This window comes from Meleagris gallopavo, chromosome 23 (genome assembly GCF_905368555.1).
Source record: "Meleagris gallopavo chromosome 23, MGAL_WU_HG_1.1, whole genome shotgun sequence".
NCBI lineage: Eukaryota > Metazoa > Chordata > Aves > Galliformes > Phasianidae > Meleagris > Meleagris gallopavo.
The window spans coordinates 2,918,853-2,934,782 of NC_139426.1; the positions used below are offsets into that span (position 1 = coordinate 2,918,853).

Genomic DNA, 15,930 nt, shown 5'->3' on the forward strand with positions numbered 1-15,930 from the left:
CTGGAATTGGCTGCAGGAACAAATGCACAGCTCCTTCTCCTTCCCAGAGGGCTGCCTTTGTGGATAGAGTGTGCCTGTCCCACTGGGGAAGCTCCTGGCTGGGCTGGGGAGGGCCGTGGGCAGAGAGGAGTGCATGGAGGGCTGGGCTGATGGGTGGGAGAGCAAATGAGTTATTACTCATAGGGTGAATGTTTCCAAGCAAGCTAATGTGTGCTAATGCATGAGTGCTTCCCAGGAGGTGTGCAGCCAGGCACAGGCAGCGGGCAGCTGATGTTCAGAGTGCACTTGGGATTTAATTTGCATTCTGATTATCTTCGCCCTGCTGGCCTGAGCCCTGGCAAGTAAATCCTCCCCCTAATCCCCCTCTGGAGAGGTGTAAAGAGCGGTGAGGTGGTGTCAATTGCAAGTACTTAATGGCATTGATATTGGCTGTGCCTGCAGCAGTGAGGCTTGGCCCACTGATCTCCATCAGGGCCAGCAACAGGGTGAGCCGTGGTGCAGACAGACCCTTCAGCACCTTACCGTTGAGCTGTGCTGAATGTGAAGCCAAAAAAACAACGCTGCTATGGCTGCCACAGCTTTTGGCATTGGTGAAATGCTGCTATTTCAGAGATGACCAGAAGAGCCTGCATGACTTGCATTCCAGAGCTCTGGGACAGCCAGCTTGTCAGGGATGTCCTGGTGAAAAGCCAAGGTGCCAGCAGTGGACTGCCCTTTAGAAATGTAGTGTATTGCATAAAGATCAGTGGGGCAGTGGTGCTTTGCACGTGTTGTTCACCTTGGCAATGGGCTCACAGATCTATCTGCTGCTCCGCTGGTTGGCAGCAGGCAGACCAACTGCTCTCACAGGGCAGAGCCAAGCTCATGTGTCCTGCATTTTATGTTCAGAAGTACAAACTGAGATTGTTCTCACTGCTGGTTTTGTTGTTTCTTCCAGCTTGAAGACTTGAACTTCCCAGAAATTAAACGCAAGAAACTAAATGAAAGGAAGGAGGAAGATAAGAAGGAATTCAAGGACCTGTTTGAGCTGGACACAGACTCTGATGAGGAGAACGTTGGATTCCCCATAAAAGGTACAGCTTTAGGGCTGGGCTCCTTGTCCAGCTTTGTCTGTGTAGCTGACCTGGGACAAGAAGTGTTTGCTGTCTCTTGCACAGAGGGTGGAAATGCAGAAATCCATCCCCTGTTAGGGTAAGAATGTTGTTCTACCTGATGGCACGCTTGGTCTCCACTCTGTAAGTCATTGCAAACACTTAATGCTGTAGGGGCTGGCTACCAGAGCAATCATTGATGGGAGAACGGTCATCCTCTCCTTGTGTGCACTTCTGATGCATTTATTGCTCAGTTAATTGCAGGTTTTCCTGAGGAAGTCTGAACGCTCCAGAAATGGAGTGCTGTCACTCACTGGCTGTAACCACGAGGGGGCCACAGTAAATTGTGGAACCTGCACCTCGAGGCTTGAGAAAAACTTCTTTGTCATTGGGGAAAGTTTGGCCTATTGCAAGTCTAATCAACGTGTTATCATTTATGTAGAAGGGAGACTTGCAGGAATGTGAGATTTTGTTGTTTGGAGGTTTGATCTGCAGATAAAGTCCCGTGTGTGGCACACGTGAGATGTGAGCATCAGTCATGAGATTAGCACAGAAGTAATGAATGTTGGCTCCCTCACAGGGTGCTGCGATACAGGAGGAAGAAGTGGTCAGATAACTGACCTTGCTGAGGCTCAGGTTGGTGTGTTTTTGTAGGATGAGGTCCTGTGCAGCAGCATACAAAGCTGTGTTTGGAGTTCTTACTGGAAAGAGCCAGTTCCAGAGTCCTGGGGACCTGTAGATCTCTGCAGAGGAGTTACTGAGAAGTCTCACTGGCTTACCTTGTGGCTTGAGTCTCTGCAATGTCAGCACCAGCACTGCTGATTAATTTGGGGGCTTTCTAAGTGAATGAAGAGGGCGATGGACAGTTGTGTCAATGAGGTCAGACCGAATTCCTGACCCTCTGAAGGGGACTTTCATACAGGTCTGCCTGCTCAGGGTCACAGCATTGCACTCCTAACCAGGCAGTGCTGCCTTATTTTGGTTGCTTTATTTTGATCTGCACCTGGCTGGAAGCTGCATGGGGATAAGTGGCAAGCAACGTGGAAGAAAGGAGAGCAATGAATTTCCAAACATTTCTTAATCTGGTGGATCTGAGGGGGGATTCCCCTTGCTCTCACCTTATGCTCTGTGCAGGTGGAGCTGAATGGACCCTCCCAGAGGAGCAGGAATGGTGCCTCTTTGGAGCAGAGAAATCACTTGGCAGGCCAGAGTCGCTTGGTTGGGTCTCTGCGAGGTGTGAAGAGAAAGCAGTTTGCACGTTTTAGGAACCACCAAGCAGGCAAGGGTGGAAGGAGCCCTGCGGTGGGGAGGAAAGCGTGGATTTGATCAATGTGTGTCACCAAGGAGGTGGGGGAGCTCCTGCATTCCTCTCATTTCCCAGCTGACAGCTCTCCGGGGGGGGGAGGCGGCCGCTCCTGGAGATTATTAATGGCTGGGAAAGAGGTGTGGGCAGCCTGGTGGTGCAGCAATTAAAGCGAGGAGGCAGCGTGCAGTGAGCCAGCCCAGCCGTCTGCGTTAGGTGCTGGTGTGCTGCTAATGAACTCAAACGGCTTTCTTCATTTATTCCTCACGTAATCATATTACATCAATTTAATGCCAGGCCGGTGGGGGCCGGGGGTGTGGAAAGAGAGGTTAGTTCTATTCTTTTTTCCTAGCAGAATAATCAAGGCAGAAATCATGCAGCAGGAGGGGAAGGAGATACGCAATCCTAAGGAGTAGGGAGCTCGAGCCTGACAGGTGTGCTCCTACCTAAGGCTCAACTTCTGCCTGCAGGATGCACCAGGACCTGCGTGCATCGACACAAAAGGAGGCATGCTCCGAGCTCAGGGGCCGCAGGAACAGCCCGGCTCCTCTCCCCTGCCCACAGCTGCTCTCTCTGCATGCTCCCAGCCGAGCTGTCGGCGCTGCTGCCGGCCCTGCCTGATGGATGAGCGCGCACCGCTGCCGGAGCTCTCAGGTGCCCATCAATATGCTCGGCGCCGGCAGCAGCGCTGCCATCCATCTCCTCAGCTCTCTGCGTGGCTGCCCGGGAGGCTCCTGCTGTGAGATGTGGCTGTGGCTGCCCCTGGGGCCGCTGCGCTGACGGATGGCAGCGAGCAGTGAGCTGGCAGCAAGCTTATGGATGGCTCCGTGGCCAGCCCGGCTGGATCGGCTGCTGGAAAGGGAGGATAAGGCAAAAGAAAAAAAAAGAGATGCCAAAACGAGAAGGATGTGCACCGGTTTTTTAGCAGAGAGACTGACTGATGCGCGGGTAAATGGCGATTTTGGATGCAGGGGAAGGGAGGTTGCAGCTGTGAGCTGGGCTTAGCTTGGGGCTGAAAGGAGGTGAGCAGAGGCTGTGGCTGTGCTCCCTCTGTGCAGAATGCCTTTGCCATTTAGACACGTGGTGACTCAGGCAGTCTGATCCAGAGGCTCTGAGGTGCTTCTCTGCCCAGGCCGTGCACTCAGAGGCTCTTGGTGCTGCTTCCCTGACTGCCTTGGACCTGGTTAGGAGGGGATTTGCAGTGACATCTGGTTCTGGACCTTTCTGCTGTGAGTTTTGGAGGGAATGAAGCTCAGAGGGTTTACAAGGATGCCCTGAACCATGCAGCCCATGTCTGCAGTTGTGTATAACAGCTGAGGGATGGAGGCTGTACACTATTGCTCCCTGGAACCAGTCCTTCTCTTGGCCCAGCTTCACGACTTGCGCCTTTGCTACGTCTGTTCAGCAGCTCCATTTCTCCTCATTGTGCTCTGCTCTTCATCTCCCTCTCCCAGCACTCACGTCTCCCTGAGCAGGGCAGGAAGGTGTTTTCCTGGCCATCCCAAATACCTATTTGTGGATGAATTCCAGCCAGGGGCCTCTGAAATGCTGTGCATTGTTCTCTGGGCTGTAGTGTGAAGGCCTTTGGGCAGCGCATCAGCAAGAGCAGTGCAGTGAGGTCCCCTCCAACATGGGGAGGTTGGGGTGTTGGTGACGTGCCCTTTGTGTGTGCTTCCTGCTCTTGTGCTCCTCTTTGTGTTTCCACTGACAAAGTACAAATACTTACAGGGAAAGCCAAGGGCAAGGCGGCATCAGACGACAGCTCAGAAGCCAGCAGCAAGGAGGACTATGGCGAGGATGATGAGGATGAAGAGGGAGAGTATGAAGTCGAGGAGGACGAGGAAGATTTAGAGGAAGACAGTGACTCAGATGGTGAGTAGTACACCTGGGCAAAGGGAAAAGGAATTATTGATGGCCGGAGGCTCCTCTGTATCCTGGGGTCTTTCCTACAAAGGAGCTGTCTTCTCTGTTCTTGCTCTGCTGCTGTTTTGAGCTGCAGGGTGTCAGGAGGGCTTCTCTCATACACACTGCATGGACGGGGAGACCTGTCAGTTCTGTGCTCACACTGAGCAGAGAGCTAAAGGGTTAAGGTCTTTGCAGCCCCTGCTCTAACAAGCCACCAGCCCCTTTCATCTCCGTGCAGGGGCCTCATGCAGCGAGGCTCAAACAAATGCTTGAAGTAGAGCCCACCCCAGCAGGCTTTGCTTGAAGGCTCCCCGTGGGTTACTTGTGCAGGGGAGTGTGGTGGGGGTACCTCACCTTTCCTTTGAGCAGTGCCAGGGGCACGAGGGGCTGCACAGGGGTAACCCTTAGCAGTTGCTCCTCCCAGGATAGGACAGCTAGGAGATCTTGGCCAAGCCCTGCATTCATCTAGTTTTTTTTAACACTGTAGGTCCTGCTTGCTTCTCCCACTGTGTAGTGTTGGTGTGGTGCTGGGCCAGCAGCTCTGTGCCATCCCTGCCTCCTGCACAGAGCTTCAGCCAGCTCAGAGCCTTCTCTGTGCCCAGCAGCACAGTAACCACATTCAGCTCCTGCCTGCCCCTGCCAACTCGCTGCAAGCTGAGCAGATGAGAGCGGGGGCTGCCAGGGCTCTGCTGCTCTGCTCTTTTCTGGATTGGTTTATTTTTACTGTCACTTTGAGCCTGGGTGTCAGGAGGACCAAGCCTCTGCTCCACTGCATGCCTTTGGGCGTCACGTGTGGTTGTGGGGAGCAGCCACAGAAGCTCCTGTGCTGCTGCCTTTCTTCACCAGTTTGGGGGGCAACGAGAGCAGGAAGGGGGAAAGAGTCCAAGTGAGAGCAAAACCTGACTGATTTCACGTGGCAGATGGCTGTGGCTTGGCATGCACAGCCCACTCTCAGCGCCCAGAATAGATGGGTATTTGGTGCATGTTCTGACAACGTTAAAGGATGGAGAGAGAGCATTTTCCCTCTCTGCTCCTGCCATGTGCAGATGAGCTTAGTGTAGGGGGAGCAGGAACTCTTGGTCCTCCCTTCTTTCACCCATGGTGGCTGCTGCTTTCCCTCTTGGCTGTGCTCTCACTGTCTGAACACTCATGGCTGGCAGCAGGGCATTGCTCAGGGCGGATGGATGGGTCCTCCAGGCCTTCAGCTCCATGCTGAGCATCCCTGCCCTGCTTTTCCACAAAGCACACATGCACACAGTGTGCAGTGTAACAAGGAAGAGCTCCAGCAGGTCAGAGCCTGTGAGACCAGAGGTAGGAACAGGCACAGCAGTGACTTTGCTCTCCTGTCTGCCCCAGTACTCTCCCTACAGAACTCACCCTGCAGAACTCCCTGCTGCTGGGAGCTGCAGCACCACTGATAAATTAATGAGTGTCTGGCATTAATTAGTGATGAGTTGCCTCCACCTGCCCCAGTACAGCAGGATTTACACCTCTCCCTCCTTCCACCCCCAGAGGAAGACAAGGCAGCCCCACGGGGCTCACGGCGGGCACGGAGGAGCAGCCCCCAGGCACTCTCACGTTCTGACCTCGAGCAGCTGGCCCAGGGCGAGGAGGATATGGTGGAAGATTTGGCTTTCTCCGATGATGACTGAGCACTCCCCGACCCTGCAGCCCCCCTGGCTGGTTCTCCAGGAGGCGGTAAGCTCTTGGGGCAGGAGGTGCTGCCCACAAGGACTGTTGCAGTGAAGCACGGCACCGAAGCTGCTTGGACTTCGCAGGTTTTTCAACCCATGTTTTTTTGGTAATGTTCTGTGGTCACATCGAAGCCAGTAAAACTGGTGTAAGCAATAAAAAGCCCGCATTAAAATCTGGTTTAAATAACGCAGGGGTCAGTTTCAGCTCCTGCTGGAGCAGCTGACCAAGTGGGAAGGAGAAGCTCTTTGCATGAGGACCTCCTGTCTGCCCATCCAACCACCTGCGGGCCCTGGGGTTCTCTCCAGACCCTCCCCCCCAAGAGCTCTCAGGAGTTGTGTAGAGCACTTAGAGCTTTCTATCACTGCCAGTGGAAGCCTTTTATCAGCAGCATTGGAATCAACAGATCCATCTGCCACGCTGGCTGCATGTATAGTGAAGAAATTCAGCTTAAGGAACAAATGGGCTATGGGAGGACACAAAGGGAAGGGGTGAAAGCAGGATGGAGTAGGAAAAGGTAAAGCTAATAGTGTAAGGAAATAGACAAGTTTCCTATAGCCCCATGCTAAGTGATAACTCAGTGTCTGCAGATGTGACTGAGCCCTGCCTTCCTACACAGTGCTGCTCCCAAACGTTACTGCACAGGTAAGCAGGCAGTTGCTGCAGTAATACAGCAGTGTGGGCTGTTTGCTTCTGCTTTATTCTGAGCTCACAATGTCTTTTTTGGAGAGACAGAAACAGGAACAGAAAGGGTGTATTTTTTTCCAACTGCACTGACAATAATTATCAGCCCCAGAGTCTCAGAAGGGGAGGGGGGGAAGTTTCCTCCAAAATTAATAATTTATTGTTATATTTACAGCTCCCTGTGCGGGGGCAGAGCATCTGCTGCTTTACTGGGGCTTCAGAGCTCAGGGCTGAGGCTCTGTGCCTCTGATGGCGGGGACACACAGGAGTCTGGGATGGAAACTTTGGGGCCCTGCCTACAAGACAAACATGTTCACTTACCTTTTACTACTTGTAAGGTAGCTGGGCACAGTGCTTATTGCCCCCACTTCCCAGTGGCAGCAGCACAGCACACAGCAAGGAAAAGCATACAGCCAAGCCAGGGGCTCAGGAAGCCAGGTACTGTTTGTAAACTGAGTGGTGTCCTTTTTTATTTAAACTGATTGCTGGAAAGCATCTTTTTTATTGTGACGTGATGGATAATGACAAGGGGGGGGGGGGAGAGGTTGGGTTGTTTTGTTTTTTTTTCTCTTTTTTCTCTCTTTTTTTTTTTTTTTTTTTACAATATAAAGAAGCTAATGTACCACCAAGCTATTGGGTAAGGAAAAAAAAAAAAAATGGCAGCACGTGCAACGTTTCAACAAAAAAAAAAAGAGGAGAGGGAAAGAGAAAGAAGTAAGTACCACATGTGATTGTTTGTGATTGTTGCTCACAACTGTACAGGTCACAGGAGGTTGCCCCCAGGAGTTACCATTGCATTCACAGTAGTCAAAACTCCGCCTGCTGTTTTTACCCCCCAGCGTCCCCCCCCCCTCTTCTGGGGGCACACAGGGACCTCTGTCTCATGGTCTGCAGCAGGCCTGAATGTGCAACGACAGCCACCTCTGTAACAAGGCTTGAAAAAGAACAGGAATCCTACAAACCAACCAACAACCAAAAAAACCCCAAAGGTGTATAAATGAGTCCGCAGTACACGTGACCGGAGGGGGGGGGGGGGGGGTGTTAACCCTGAACTCCCCCAAATGAGCACACACTCATTTCTTCCTTAAAACTCAAACAAATCCAGCTCTGCAGGGCTGGGCAGAGTCCGGCAGTGTGTGCATGGGCAGCCCCACACTGCCTGTGCCGTACCATCCACACCAGAGTAAACATGGACCAGAACTTGCCTATTTTTTTTTTTCTTTTTTTTTTTTTTCCTTTTTTTTTTTTTTTTTTTCTGTAACTTGTTGTCTTGTCTTTGGTATTGTTTGCAAAAGTTTACACTAGAGATGCATAGACACCTGAACGGAGGAACTGAGCGCAGCTTCCAGGGAGAGGAGGAGATCCGTGGGAAGGGGGGGAGTTCTGTTTGTGATGGATGTTGTGCTCAGCAGTGCTGAGTCCTGATGGAGGAGCAGTGCCAGTCCCCCCCCCAGTGCCTGGAGCTCCTCGAAGGCAAAAAGCATTCCCAACAATCACAGCTCTGCTTTCCCAGTGCGTGAGAAGGCGAAGGGAACGGTACCGCAGCCCTCCAGCACCGCCTCCCTTCTATTCTTCACTTGGCCTTGTCTCAATACATCTTTGGATAGTTTATTCCTTCCCTTTTGACAGTTTTTTTTTTTTTTTACTGGTTTTTTTTTTTTCTTTTTAAGCAAAAAAAAAAAAAAAAAAAAGCAAAACGCATCCCAAAAAATAATAGTAACAAATCAAACCCTCCTTCCTCGCTCCTCCGTCTCACGCTGCCGAGGGAGGCTCTCCTGCTCCCCCAAAAACCTTCCATTTGTTCGACCCATCCTCAGTTCCAGGAGCAGCTGGGAGCTGTTAGGATGGTGGTTTGGTGGTGTCGCTGAGCCCAGCCCCAATGGAGGGGTTCCCATTCTCCTGCTTCGGGGAGATACGGCTGGCGGAGGGCAGAGCACTGCTGAATGGGGAGGACACACTGCCCGTGGATGAGGGCCGCAGCTCAGCTGGGGGAAGGTCCCTCTCTGGTGGCCTGAGCCCTGGGGGCTGCAGGGGGAAAGCCATGGGGAATCCAGCCATGTAGAGCACCCTGCCCACTCGCTTGGCGACCTGTTGGAAAGGGAAGAGTGTAAATGCGAGGCTTGCGTTTTCCTGCTGCTTGTTTTGTGCCTGTTCTAAAGGGAAGCTCGCAGCACAGTGCTGAACCAGAAAGTCTACGCCCAGAGATGCGATGCTCGGGTCTTGCTGGCCCTTGAAGGGTTTGTGGAAACATGGAGAACCTGGAGCCTGCTTACCTGGCCAGGTGAGGGGATGTGGAACCCACGTATGTAGCAGGTGATGGGAACCAGGAGCCCCTGTACGTGGCCAAATGAGGGGAATGTGGAACCCATGCACGTAGCCAGGTCAGGTGAACCAGATGTCCACGTCCCTGGCCAAGTAAAGGGAAGCTGGAGCCCACGTATGTGGCTGCAGTGCTGGTGGTAGCAGTGGTTAGAGCAGGTCCTGCTGCCCTCCTACCGGGGCTCCCTGCTGCCCGCAGCCTCCCTGTGAGCTGGGTGAGGGATAGCAGCCTGTTAGTTGTCCCACTGGCAGGCAGCACTGGCTCAACAGAACCCTTCTGCTCTCCTCCTGCTCACCCCAAACCTACCAGTAAGGCTACAGCACGGTCCATGCCCACTTCTGCACAGCAGGACCAACTCTAAGAGGAAGAGGGGAAGAGGGAAAAAAAAAGAAAGCCTGGCTATGGGGTGCACAGGAAGCCATGAGCCTGCAGCCTCTCCCTTCCCGCAGCCGCTCTCGCCTCCCAGCAAGGGCCAAAGGCCTCCCAGCTTCCCAGCACCTACACAGCTGGTTCACATTTGAGCTTAAACAAAAACACAGGCATGTGCTCCAAGCAGACAACTGGGGCATTATTCAGTTAGCAGCATCGGGACGCTGCTCCCCCCCTCGCTCCCCATGCCTTATTATAGAACTTTAAACACTACTGATTAAATTGAAGCAGGGTTTTTCTAGCTTCAGCCTGTATCTCACATTCTCCCCTACCAAATCCAATCTCGGTATGTCTGTGAGCTATTTGGCATCCTCTGTTTTTTAAGAAACGTAAGAGTTTTATTTCCTGCTGAATTGACCCACGGGGAACAATTGCCCACAGAACCTTTTTATTAGACCCCTCGTAAACAGTGAGGGCTGTAGGGAAGGCAGTAAACTCACCATTATTGTTTTACCATCATACAACAAATGCACAGCTCGTGGGTTAGGGAAACCCTGTGTGAGCAGTGCCTGCCTGCAAGCTGCCATCCCAGCTACCAGCATGGCACCCTCTGGGGATGGCACCCTGTGTGCCGTGCCCTCTGCAGCCAGCTCCCCGCTGGCACTTAATGGAAGGCAACGAGAAGCTTATCAGGTAGATATGTGAGCCTGCGGGGTGTTTTGGAGGCCAGAACGAGCCTTCTTGAAACCAGACTTTAGGGTGGTGGCCCTACCTGTGAGCGTATCTTCAGTGCTGGCCCCAGCTTCAGCCCCATGTTGTTCAGCAGGTGCTCCTCTGTCAGCAAGGGCAGGGTCTCACCATCAATGGCCTGCTCACGGAATACCTGCAGGGTAGGGAGCAGGAGCAGGGCTCAGCACAGAGCAGCAGCACTGCAGGTCATTATACATCCACAGGACACAGGAGAAAAGCATCTCCACTTCGACAACCCCTGGGTCACTCCTACCGGTTGGAGAAAGCGGAGCCATCTGGCTTGTAAAGTACAGCAGCCTTCAGTGGGCACGTGCAGCCCTCACCCTGCTGGCTGATAAAAAAGCACTTCCATAGAACACATTCTAATGCACCCAGCCACGCAAAACTGTGCCATTTTTATGCATTTAAAAGAAGAGTTTTGCCCCATCTATCTCAGTTGGCAAGGTGATGCAGGAGTTTTGTGCTGTGAAGGTCTGCACACATGGGCTTATTGCTCCTTCAAACTAAGCAAACCAGGTTCTGGGCCATGTCAATCCCATGCCCGCTGTGTTGGGTTTGTTGGGTTGTTGCACCCCCTGGCCTTTTCCCAATCCCACAGCCTCCTCTGCAGGGGTTTTGCATGGCACTGCCATCACCGAGGGCACAACGAGGGCAGTTTTCTACTCCCTGTCAGATCGCAGGCAGTGTTTTTTATTGCTGGGCTCCACAAGCAAAACTGCTGATGACTGCAGCGTGTGTTTCTGCTCTTTGACCCTGCAAAACTTAATATGCCCGTTTCCTTCCTCCGAAGACGGCGTGGCCAGGAGCCAACAGCCTCCCTCCCTCAACGCTAAAACCCAAACCCAGCAAAGCATCCGTCCTCCCCAGCTGACCCCGGGTGCTGAGCCACCACAGGGACAAAGCTGCATATTGCTGCTGAAGCCCCATCTGCCCACGATGCCCGAGGAAAGCTGCCAAGACCCGAGCTGTGTGCCCACGGGGATGGTGGCACGGATGGCATCCCCAGCACAGGGCATTACCTGAGTGTACTCAGTGCAGCCCGCCAGGTTGGACACGAAGCTGCACACGTCCTCCACTGTCCATTTGCTGATGTCCTCCAGTGCTGGGCTCTCATCGCCATCCAGGAAGAGACCTCCCATAGTGCCTGGGTCAGGGGTGGGAGGGAGAGGTGGGGAAAGGAACATAAATCATTAAAATCCCACACGGACAACAGCCAGCCTGCAATCTGAATATTTTTCTCTAGCCACACATTCATCTTTAATGACCTGTCAATTAAAGCGTTGGGCAGGGTCAATTCATAGCTTCTTCCTCCTGGAGGTCCCCTGCTTAGCAAGGGGGGCAGGGAAAGGAAAAATCCTAGCTAATGCATTGCATGTGTGCAATGTGCTTCAGCTGCAGGGAAGAGAACGGGGGAAGGGAGCAAAGAGAGGGGAATAAAGGGGAAAAAGGCACATAACCCAGAGGAGCAGAAGCTCTGTGCCCGGGGTGGGGGCTGTCCCCTGCTCCAGCCCCGCTCTGCTGTGCTGGCAGCTCGCACAATGATAACAAATAGGCAGCGGGCAGCTCCGAGGGATGCACCTTCTGTTCTAATAATGACATGTCACCGGGTGCTGCCGGCCTGGAGGATGCGAGAAGGGCAGCGTTGTTCCCTGCCAGGCCTCTGTCTGCCTCGGTGATAAATGACGGTCCGAGGGAGCGGTAATGGATTGTGGAGCAGCACACAGATGGGGCCCAGCGTGCGGCACCCAACGGCATTCATCGTCCCAAGGCAGTGCCCCACGGACAGGTGTCCACAGCACAGCCCTCGGGTCCCGCTGCAATCCAACCCAAGCCAACCTGCCTGTCATTTTTCCTCCAGCTGTTTTGGAAGAGCTGGAGGAACTCTCTGCAGCTTCTGCTACAAGGATGCACGAAGCAAAAGAGCCCTTAGGAAAAGACCCAGGGCTTGCTCTGCAAATCAGCAGCGAAATCAGAAACGCCGATCGGTGCCAAAGCCTGCGGACACGCTGGTGATGGAAATGCAAAGCGATGATAATAAATGGCTGTTACAGGAACTGGAGGTGCCAGGGGCAGCGAGCCCACCCGCAGCACGGCTCCCCGCCGAGCCCCAGCGCCGCGCTGCCTCCTGCTAATTGCTCTGCTAATTGCTGTGAGCTGAGGTGGGTTCGGGCTTTTGGCTGACGGAGAGGTGGTGGTGGATTCCCTGCCTTGTCCCATCCGTGCAGCTTGCTGCAGGGGGCAATTACGCACACGCAGCTCGACAATTTGGGCTTGGAAACTGGGTGACACCTCACTTCCCAGCACATCACTTCTGGCTGTTCCCATTAAGAATTTCCACTGCCTCTTCCTGAAGCTGTCCGTGGCCCCCAGTGAAGGTCCTCGCAATTGGGAGATGCCTCCATCCATCACGTTGGCCACCCTGTGCGTGTGGCTGGGACTCAACTTTGTCCCTGCTGGCACTTATTACCATCCTCATCTTCCCTCAGTGCAAATGGAGACCTTTAAGCTCACTGAAAGGTGGTCGCTTCCCACAACCACGGAGAACCATCGAATCATTAAGGTTGGAAAAGACCACTTAAGACATTAAGATCACTCCCTGCCCCATCACCACCACATTCACACACAAGCACAGAATCCTTAAAGCTGGAAAAAACCTCTAAGATGCCGACCCACCACCACCACCACGTTCACTCACAGAACCATCGAACCATACAACCGTTACGGCTGGAAAAGATCACCAGATCATCACATCCAACAGCTCACCCACCCCGCCACGTCCCTCAGTGCCACATCTCCATGGCTTTTGAACACATCCACGGGCGGTGACTCCACCACCCCCCCGGAGACCCTTTTCCCAACACCCAGCCCCGCTCTTCAGCGTGCCGCTGCACCCCAAAACCCACCTGCATGGAAGTAGGGGCTCATGGTGTAGGGGAAGCCGAAAGGCAGCGGCTGAGGCGGCGGGATGGAGGCCGGCGGCAGGTACTTCACCTCGCTCTTGTTGATGCCAGCACCAAGCAGGTGGCTGGGAGACTCAGCGCTGGAGGAGCTGCAGGGCGCATTCTGGCTGCCGGTCCCTTCGCCCAACTCCTTGCCCCCCTCGCATCCCTTCCCCGACTCTTTGCACTCCTTCAGCTCCGTGGCTGAGCCGCCGCTCTCTGCCTTCAAGCTCTCCGGTTTCTCATCGCTGACGTCGGCATCGCTTTCCGAGTCCTTCATCTCCTCATCATTACAGTCCTGCGCTCCATCCCGCGCCCGCGGCTCCGCCGCTTCCTTGGCCTCGCTGCTTCCCTGCGGCTCGGCACGGTGATGTGCCGCCTTCCGGCTGCCCCGCCGCGGCTGTTCCTTGGGCGGCGTGGAGCTGCTGGGGATGCTGGGGTTGAGGGACAGCAGGGGTGCGTTGTTGTGCCGCAGCACCAGCATGGCGTTGCGCCGGGACAGCTCGTCCCGCAGCGGGTGACCCTCGGGGATGTCGTGCACGTTGCGCAGGGCGGGGTGGTCCGGGGGCAAGCCGGGGTGCAGGCTTAGAGGGTCCCCAGCCAGCAGTCGTTGCCGGTGAAGGTTCTCCAGCTCCTTCTGGCGGATGATCTCAGCTGACATCTCCAACCTGCAACGAGAGAAGTGGGGGAAGGTGGATAAGGGGCTCCAAAGAAAGCTTGCTAACCACAGCCTCACTGAACTGGAGCCTGGGGGCTCTACAAGTACCCTGCACACCCACGGCCATTTGTCTCGCCTGGCCATGCTGCTCCTCCAGTCTGGCATCGTGCACCATTCCACAGGTGAACGGGAAAGGCAATGGGAGGCAAAACGAGGCGGGGGAAGGAAAGGCAAGGGGGAAGGAAAGGCAAGGGGGAAGGAAAGGCAAGGGGGAAGGAAAGGCAAGGGGGAAGGAAAGGCAAGGGGGAAGGAAAGGCAAGGGGGAAGGAAAGGCAAGGGGGAAGGAAAGGCAAGGGGGAAGGAAAGGCAAGGGGAGTAACGGAAGGGAAGGCAAAGAAAGGCAAAGGAAGGCACCAGAAAGAAAGGGAAAGGAATGGAAGGTAATAGAAGATTATGAAAGAGAAGGGAAAACAATGGATGGTAACGGAAGGGAACGGAAGGCAAGGGAAAGTAACGGAAGCCAACGGAAGGCAACAGAAGGCAAGGAAATGTAATGGAAGCCAAGAGAAGGTAATGGGAAACAAGAGAAGGCAACAGGAGGCTTGTCCTCTGCACTAGCCCTCTGTACTCCTTACCTTGCCAGGTTTTGCTTTCGTAGCATCTCTTGCTGCCGTGCAAACATCTCTGCTTGTGCCGGCTGCAGGAACCCGTAACCTGGGGACAGGGAGGAGAACACGGGGTTATTCATCTCTGCGTTCAATCCTGGCTCGCCCAGGGCCTGCTCTCCAGAGGGCTGTGCAGGGAAGGGCTGCGCTCACCTGGTGTCTGGCACAGGGCTGAAGGCACCCCAAGGAAAGGAGGTCGCAAGTGGGGCCCCAGGGCAATATGGGGAGCGTTCTGGGGTGAGAGCAGAGGCGGTGGGTGGGTTATTTCCCTGCAGGAAACAGAAAAGAAATCCACGCTGAACACCTGGAAGCACTGATGGGAGGGTGCTGGCTTAGGCAGAGCATCCTTTCTCTGCACCAAGGCTGAGATAAAAAGATGTCCACTGCCCATATGTAGAACTTAAAAAGAGGGATGCAAGCAGGGAGTGGAGTCCATGCCAAGAAATGCTTTGGGAGCTGGATGGGCTGGTCAGCGAGCTGCAAGAGGTCTGAGCTGCAAGAGATATGAGAGGTGGGAAGGGGACAATGCATGGAAGCAGGGCAGGTAGAGCCTGTTTGCTTGCAAAAAAAAAAAAATAAATAAATAGGAGAAAACAAGAATATGCAAGAAAAGAATAGGAGCCAACGTCTCTTCCATTAGTCAAATCTGCCCTGGGAGCCTGCAAGCAAATCTCTGCTTTCCGGCTGCACGTCTCTTAATTCCTTTTGATGGCCACTTACAACATTATTACCTTCACCGGGGCATCCAGAGGCAGAGCCAAGTGCTGCGCCATTTATTTTCATTTTACAGCATCTCCCCATAAAATCTGCTTTGGGAGAGACCGGAAGGCAGTGGGGAGGAATGGGGGTGTGTGAGTGCGGGACAAGGGGAGAATCCCAGGCGGGGATGGGTTGCCAGCAGGGCACACAAGGTGGGGTGCCACGGGCAGATGGCTGCACAGCACTGCAGCTTTCCAACGGCCACTGCAAGAAAAGGACGCTGCCCTCTGAAATTCCTCCCCTCCGCTCCCCTTCCCGGCCGCCTCCGGCTCTCCTTCCCTCCCTCCTTCCTCCCCTAGCTCTCCTCTAAACTAATTGCACAGCTCGCTGTGTCTGGAGGAGAGCCACGGATCGATCCGTCGCTGCTGAAATGTTAATGCTAATCGTATAACCGCTCCGCCAGCACCTCGCACTTCGGTGGCAGCTCCAATTAATCTCAGGTAACGCAGCGCCGTGACCTTCGGCTCCGAGCCGGGGCAGCAGCCAAGCGATGCTTATGTAATTACACCATGAAGTGTGTAATCACCTGCCCTAATCCCCGAGGCCTCACAATTAGCCGAGGCCTCGGTCGCTGGGCTGCCAAGTGCTTTGCCACCCCGGACAGCCTGCAGATGAATAACGGACAATTAAAGCGGCATGACGGGGGCTAGGAGGTGTCCGTTCGATCGTAATTAGCTGTAATCATGGGGAGACGAGGCTGGCAGACGTGCTGTTCGTTTTATAAGAAGCAATTTAGGGAACGGAGTCGCTTTTAACCGTTCCCCGGCCAGGCAAGCGCTGGGTGCACCCCTGTAT

The 15,930-nt window shown here is 54.1% G+C and overlaps 2 protein-coding genes across 8 annotated transcripts in view; one reads left to right on the forward strand and one right to left on the reverse strand.

Annotated features, from left to right (window-relative positions):
* The window catches only part of NOC2L (NOC2 like nucleolar associated transcriptional repressor), a 34,744-nt gene extending 26,372 nt beyond the window's left edge, over nucleotides 1–8,372 (forward strand). The window contains exons 17-19 of the mRNA XM_085242317.1: nucleotides 938–1,073; nucleotides 4,123–4,266; nucleotides 5,812–8,372. Coding sequence (XP_085098443.1) covers nucleotides 938–1,073; nucleotides 4,123–4,266; nucleotides 5,812–5,951 — 420 coding nt within the window. The 3' untranslated portion in view covers nucleotides 5,952–8,372. The remainder of the gene's footprint in view (nucleotides 1–937; nucleotides 1,074–4,122; nucleotides 4,267–5,811) is intronic.
* Nucleotides 7,391–15,930, reverse strand: part of SAMD11 (sterile alpha motif domain containing 11) — a 75,450-nt gene continuing 66,910 nt past the window's right edge. For all 7 annotated transcript variants that reach the window (XM_085242313.1, XM_085242310.1, XM_085242311.1 and 4 more), the window contains 6 exons: nucleotides 14,530–14,645; nucleotides 14,347–14,425; nucleotides 13,018–13,721; nucleotides 11,134–11,258; nucleotides 10,137–10,247; nucleotides 7,391–8,763 (listed from right to left, as the gene is read on the reverse strand). In XM_085242313.1, the coding sequence (XP_085098439.1) occupies nucleotides 8,515–8,763; nucleotides 10,137–10,247; nucleotides 11,134–11,258; nucleotides 13,018–13,721; nucleotides 14,347–14,425; nucleotides 14,530–14,645 (1,384 nt within the window). In that variant the 3' untranslated portion in view covers nucleotides 7,391–8,514. The remainder of the gene's footprint in view (nucleotides 8,764–10,136; nucleotides 10,248–11,133; nucleotides 11,259–13,017; nucleotides 13,722–14,346; nucleotides 14,426–14,529; nucleotides 14,646–15,930) is intronic.